At 35.7% G+C, this 6,571-nt stretch overlaps 1 protein-coding gene across 1 annotated transcript; it reads right to left on the bottom strand.

Annotated features, from left to right (window-relative positions):
* Window positions 1-303: 303 nt before the first annotated feature.
* Window positions 304-4,435, bottom strand: LOC109811612 (ABC transporter F family member 1). The gene is made up of 6 exons (XM_020375398.3): window positions 4,275-4,435; window positions 3,917-4,158; window positions 2,713-2,786; window positions 2,403-2,613; window positions 2,085-2,319; window positions 304-1,670 (listed from the first exon to the last, which is right to left on the bottom strand). The coding sequence occupies exons 2-6, from the start codon at window positions 4,133-4,135 to the stop codon at window positions 613-615; spliced, it is 1,797 nt and encodes a 598-aa protein (XP_020230987.1). The 5' UTR covers window positions 4,136-4,158; window positions 4,275-4,435; the 3' UTR covers window positions 304-612.
* Between the last annotated feature and the right edge of the window lie 2,136 nt (window positions 4,436-6,571).

Raw genomic sequence — 6,571 nt, 5'->3', positions numbered from 1 at the left:
CTTCTTCACCAAATTTGACATGTCCACTGAAGCGAAAAATTACTAGCATGTTCGGTTTAGAAAAAGAATCCAGATCCATTTAGAAACAATTTATCTTCTCCGTCTTTTGAAAATTTTGACGTGAATTTTCAGATGCACACGTCTTTTGAATAACATACAGCCATGGATGAATTTGAAACACCCTTTCATCTTTATCCCCGCGTATGACCAAATTAATAAAATAAAATAAAATAATACAAACAAACAAGCGAATGGAACATACCAAGGGTGAAGAATTATTAGTAGGAAGAGAGGCAGAGGAAATTAAATATAAGTCTCAGTACAACATATCATTCATATTTCATAATATTAGCCGCGTAAAAGTTTGATTGAGATACTAGCTTCCCCTGTTATCTACATGCTGGTCAACAACCATATTGATAATAAGCACAATAAATGATAGAAAAACAAAAGAAAGATTACCACAATCTAACAGGGGAGAAGGGCATCTCGGCTTAAAAATATAGAGCATGATTTCTACACCGATCCTCTGCCATCCATTTAAATCAACACCCCCACCTGCATTGTAATACAAGTGTGTAATCTTCAAATAGTGATACTATTTTCTTCGGTTCAGTCAGATAAACCCGCCTTTGACCTTAGGTGCTCCTTGAAATCCATAATGTCACCTTCCCATCTGGTCACAGCTTGATCAGCGCACACCCATATCTCATGGGCCACCTGATTAATGAGCCTAAAATCATGACTGACAAGCACCATCCCACCATCCCATTCATTCAATGCTTCAGCCAACGAGTCAATTGTTTCAATATCCAAATGATTAGTTGGCTCGTCCAGAAGCAGCAAATGAGGCTGTCTATAAGCTAACCATGCAAATATCACGCGGCTCCTCTGCCCATCTGATAAATTCTTCATTGGCATCACCTGCGCTTTACCTGACAGTCCAAATTTCCCAATAGCTGCTCTCATCCTTTCCTCCTCATTTCCAGGGTATTCTTTTATCATAAACTGAAGAGCAGACAATTCCAAGTCTAGCTTTTCAGCCAAGTGCTGGTGAAATTGTGCAATTCGAAGATGATTGTGCCGTCGAACCATGCCATCTATAGGAACCAGATCACCAGTCATTAGCTTCAGTAATGTACTCTTCCCAGCTCCATTGGGTCCAACCAGAGCGATCCTAGAGTCTAAATCAACCCCAAAGTCAAGGTTCTTGTAGATCAGATTATCAGGAGTGTAACCAAATGTCACCTCAACAAACTGGAGGACAGGCGGGGGAAGTTTTCCCACATCAACGAAGCGGAATACCAAAACTTTGTCTCTTACCACCTTCTCTGTGAGTCCACCACGTTCCATTTTTGCAAGAGTTTTCTCTTTACTCTGGGCTTGGCGAGCTAGTTTTGCAGATCCATGACCAAATCGGGCAATGTATTCCTTCATCGAGGAAATTTGCTCCTGCTCCCATTTGTACTGCTTCATCTGGTTCTCTTCTAGTTCAGCACGTGTCTGAACATATTGATCATAATTACCAGTATAGAGCTTCAGCTTCTTGTTTTGCATGTGCATGATATTTGTGCAGACACCATTAAGGAAATCCTGGGAGTGTGAAATCACAACCAGAATTCGGTCAAACTTCTTCAAATTCTCTTCCAGCCACACACAAGCTTCCAAATCTGCAAATATATATTCATAAAAGCATGAATCAACAGTTATTACAGGACCAGAAGGTTGAAACATGCAAACAGACGTAACTACAAAACAAGAGCAAGAATACCTCATGGTCACGGATATCATATAGGCATGTAGAAAACAAATAAATTGATTTTAATTTGAAAGTATAACAACTAATATCAACTACACAGATATCAAACACAAGTAACATCAATTACGCAGATATCAAATACACTTAGAAAACAAATAAATCAAATTTATTTTAAAAAATAACAGCTAACATCAATTACTGCTTTACTTAAGGTTTATTTTGAAATAAATAAATCAATGCATAAACATGACAAGGTAATGTGACTATTCAGCCACTAACAAACTAGTTTTTTTTTTTTTTTTTTCTTTTCAGGAAGGAGGAATACCAAGGTGATTGGTTGGTTCATCAAGTAAAAGGATGGTTGGGTTCATAAATAGAGCACGTGCTAAAGCAATCCTCATTCTCCAGCCACCAGAAAAATCACGTGTCTTCTTTGCCTGCATCTGCTTGTTGAAACCAAGACCAAATAAAATTTCAGCAGCACGCTTTTCTGCAGTTGATGCATCCATGGCTTCCAATCGTTCATAAATTCGTTCAAGAGTTTCACCACCCCCATCATCCTGAACCAAAAACCAATCAAGTGATCCAAAAGAATAAAATAGCAGTGAAAAAAACATACACATTTTATATTACTTAAACACACCTGAGCTGCCAAAGCTTCAGCTTCTTTCTCCAATCTCAACCTTTCCTCATCACAGCTTATGACAGCCTCCAGTGCAGACATGTCAGAGGCTTCAATTTCTCTGGTAAGGTGATAAATATCCATGTGGTCTGGAATAGGTAACTCTCGGCAACCTATTGCCGTAAGCAGGGTAGATTTTCCACAACCATTTAATCCAAGCAAGCCATAACGTCTTAAAGGAATTTAAAGTAAACATTTATCACCAAAAACTATTAGTTATAAATTATAGCATCCTAACCAGAAGCAGAACAAAATTGTGAAGATGACAAACCTTCCATAATTTAGCTCCAATTCAGTATCAACTATTAGATCATGTCCATGGAAAGTAACTGACAGAGATTCTATCTGTAAATACAGCATAAATAAATACGTCAATAAAATACTAATAATTTTAAATGCATAAACAATTAGCTACACTTACTAAGGCAGAAAATCCTATTTATTGCATAATATTACAATATTAACCTTTCTCCAACGAGTTTGCAACAGGAGTATTTAATTTGATTCATGCAGAAGAACCAAGTTTTTGACCTTGGCAACATAGTACAATGCCTATTCTACAGACCCAAGAGCTTGGCTAGGCAGTAGGTACACACACACACACACTCCCATGCAAGCAACAACAAGCTAGAAGTAAGACTTGCTATACTGCGAATGTCTACTACATTTATAGAACTTATAAATTCCGAGTTCAGAAAATATGTATTAATAATTAATGGGGGGACAATGCAGTATAAGATAAGCATATAAAAGTAAGCCAGAAGATTTCCAGTAGAAAAATCAAGGCAAATTCTTTTAAAAGGACAAAGTAAGACATTGAGCTAAAGTATTAGCTAGACCCTAAAAATGGAAGAAAAAAATGTTAAATCTAAACTCGGGTGATAAGATATATACTATGACACCCATAACAGCATAAATTCAGCTAAATTTAATCACTATATTACATGGAGCCAAATGCATAGGCATCAAGGTAACTATATAAGAAAGCGCTTTAGGAGCAAGGAAATGTACTTGTATCCTTTAATAAGAAAACAGGAAACAAATTATTCAAGTCTTTTTAGAACCCAAATTCTTTCTTCCACGAAATCCAGACGTTATAAGCATCATCTCTAAATCTAGACAACATGGTAAAATCAACAGAACCAAAACGCCAAATAAAGAAACTCAAATTAACATGGTATCATCAGCCATGGTCTCGTTAGATAAACTTCTCCATAATACATCAGAAAAAAATATAAAAAAAAAATAGTTTCTTCATAAGTTAAAATTAGATGATTATGACATATAAGTTAATTGGCATAAATTCTCTCATTAGTTTCTCCAAAATTTTATGTATTAGCTCGTTTTAGCTTATAACAAACAAATTTTACTTTTCCTTCTCTTGCTCATCCAAATAATAAAATAAAAAAAAAACAAAAATACAAATAAACAGGATTGAATTGCAGGCAGTGGATATGTAACACACTACTACTGACCCTAATATCCCTGGAAAGAGGATGCGAGCAGAGGACACCAGTGCAGGTCCGATCAGAAATCTGAATGTCCCCAATTCCGTCGGCGAGCTTGTCGGCTGCCTTCTCCGACGACGACGTCGTTTTGGACGAAGCAGCCGCCGCAGCCGCTTTGCCTCCTCTCTTGGCCGCTGCAGCCGCCTTCTTCTGTGCAGCCTTCTTCTTGCTCGCGTCGGACACCATCTTCAATCCCTAATCTCTGCACTCTGCACAACAACAATCAACTACCAATTTAGAAACTGCAAAAAAACAACAGACATGCACAAAATACGACGAGAAAAAGGAAAAGAAAAAAGAAAAACCAAAGACATGAAATGCAAACCTGGCCCTGGGCGAGAGGCTTGAGAAGATGGTGGAGTGAATTGAAGGTCAGGCGTGAGAGAGTAAAATCCCAAACCAGGAGTTAGGGTTCGATGGTTGGGGTGAAGTGAAGTAAGGTGGTGGGGTTTAGAGTATATATAGACGTGTGGCCTTCCACGTGTCCCGGAGGGAGCTACCTTAAAGTCTTAAACCCCAGTGATAACAATAAATATATAAATTGATGTAGAAATTAGAATGTTGTAGAGAAAATAATAATAATAATAATAATAATAATAATAAATAAATAACACTCCACATGACATGAGTGTATCTTACATGGGCCCTTTTTCTGGGTTGCATAGCCTACTAAAAAGGAAAAACACCCAAAACTTGCGTGAGTGAATCCAGCACTACAAAATTTCTGCCTTGGATGCAAATTTTTCTTTCTAGTTTTTATTCGTCTACTGTACTTGTCACTAATATTTAGCAATTTTAAAAGTAACACATTTCTAATAGTATATATATGCGATTGGCCACTTGAAAACAGATACATGCCGTGCTACATTAATTGAATTGGGTGTCTTATATCATTTGAATTGTCAATATACCAAATTTGAGTTAGCAACTAGTCGACAATACTAGAAAGCTAAACTAGACAATTAGGCTTAATTTAGGGGTCAAATAATATATAATAGTATAAAATATGATAGAAGTATAAAAGTGTTTAATAAAACTACTGTGATAAAATTAGCTTATAAAGTGGTTGAAGTTTATAAGTTTAAGGATGTAGACCGAATTTTTACTTTTTCTATGGGTGCGGAATCGAATTTTTTTAATGTCCCTTTTCTTGTTTTGTGGGTAACTTTTTTTTTTTTTAAAGGAGATTTCTTTATGTTTAGAGACTAAGTTATAATCGAGTAGAATTGTTTGTGGATCAGATTAGTGCAGTAATCTTCTAGGTGAACCTTAGATGACAACTCTAATATGTCATTGGTATCCTGCCCGATGATATTAAGAATGTCTTTTTGTTCTATTAATTTTATTCAACAAAAAAAAAAAGTTAAGAATTGAAAATCTGAAAATTCATGATCTAATCCATTGAATTAAAATTTTTTGGTAAAGTGAATTGAAAATGTTTAATAAAATTAGTTGATAAAGTTAACTAATAAATGTAACACTATGAGTTTTGTGAGTATTTATTCAATTTTATTAATTAAATAATTGTGTGATTTGTTGTTTAGTTGTTTTAAAACTCTGAGAATTTAAGAATTTTTATGAGTTTAGTTGTTTAGGAGTTATTTTTATGTTAAGGTTAAAGTTAATAAAGTTCAAGATAAGGTATATAAGATTTTATTAAAACTTGAACTTCATACATTCGTATTTTGAAGAAAGTTAGAGAAAGGTTTGTGAGATAAACTCTGGAGCCAAAGGAGAATTGTTCTTCCTTCTAACTTCATAGATCACTCCTATACTTCCTTGGAGCGTAGATTGTATTGTTGGGTTGAAATTCAAAGCTTTATAGGTGAGAATTAAGCATTGGTCAAAGACTATTTGTTTCACTGACGTCGAGCACGAGATGCATAGCACCGAGCGTGAGTTAGAGGGTAGTTTTTAAAATTGGTCACGTTGGGTGTTGGTTGAGGGGCGTCGAACGTGATTGCCTTGTGAGCTTTCTATCTTGGTGATGCTAGATCCAAGATCAGTAGTGTTTTAGGCATAATCAAGTTAGTGGCTCTCTACCTTAACGATGTTGGGGGCAAGTTTGATAGTGCTAAGCATAGGTTAGATAGAGGCTCCCTGTCTAAATGACGTTGGGCATGGAAGGATCCATACATAGGCGTGAGTGATTTAGAGGTTTTCTACCTCATTGTCGTCAGTTGTGGGAAGGTAACACCGAGATAATTGCTAAGCATGGGTAGACCACACGAGGCGTGATTATGTTGAATGTATTTGAGTTGTATATTGTTGTATGTTGTGTTGTTGATGCATGATAAGCATTTTCATGTGTAGTGATGTATAGAAATTGTAGAAAGCATGTTGTGGAGTTGAATTGTGTTGATAAAATATATGAATTATGTTGTTGAGTATTGTTATGCTAAGATATGCAATTGGCATGTTGTTTTGTGGAATTGTTTTGTAAATGCATTATTCATTGAGTTATGTTGTAAATGCATTAGGCATTGTTGTGTTATGCTCTTAACTTAGGATTAAAGGAAAAATGTTGTTTAAATAGCTAAAATATCTCATTGTACACACACACACACATACACACACACATATATATATATTGTGGTGCTCTATGGAGTATTTTTGTTGAAA

This window comes from Cajanus cajan, chromosome 10, assembly GCF_000230855.2.
Source record: "Cajanus cajan strain Asha chromosome 10, NIPB_CcT2T_4, whole genome shotgun sequence".
Lineage (NCBI taxonomy): Eukaryota > Viridiplantae > Streptophyta > Magnoliopsida > Fabales > Fabaceae > Cajanus > Cajanus cajan.
This window is presented reverse-complemented; position numbering and strand designations above follow the sequence as displayed.

Excerpts from the sequence above, each read along its gene's own strand:
- LOC109811612 (XM_020375398.3), bottom strand. The coding sequence starts at position 4,135 with ATGGTGTCCGACGCGAGCAAGAAGAAGGCTGCACAGAAGAAGGCGGCT. Across the intron at positions 2,614-2,712 it reads TTGGAGCTAAATTATGGAAG|ACGTTATGGCTTGCTTGGAT; the intron begins GTTTGTCATCTT and ends AATTCCTTTAAG. Across the intron at positions 2,320-2,402 it reads CTGAAGCTTTGGCAGCTCAG|GATGATGGGGGTGGTGAAAC; the intron begins GTGTGTTTAAGT and ends TTTTTGGTTCAG.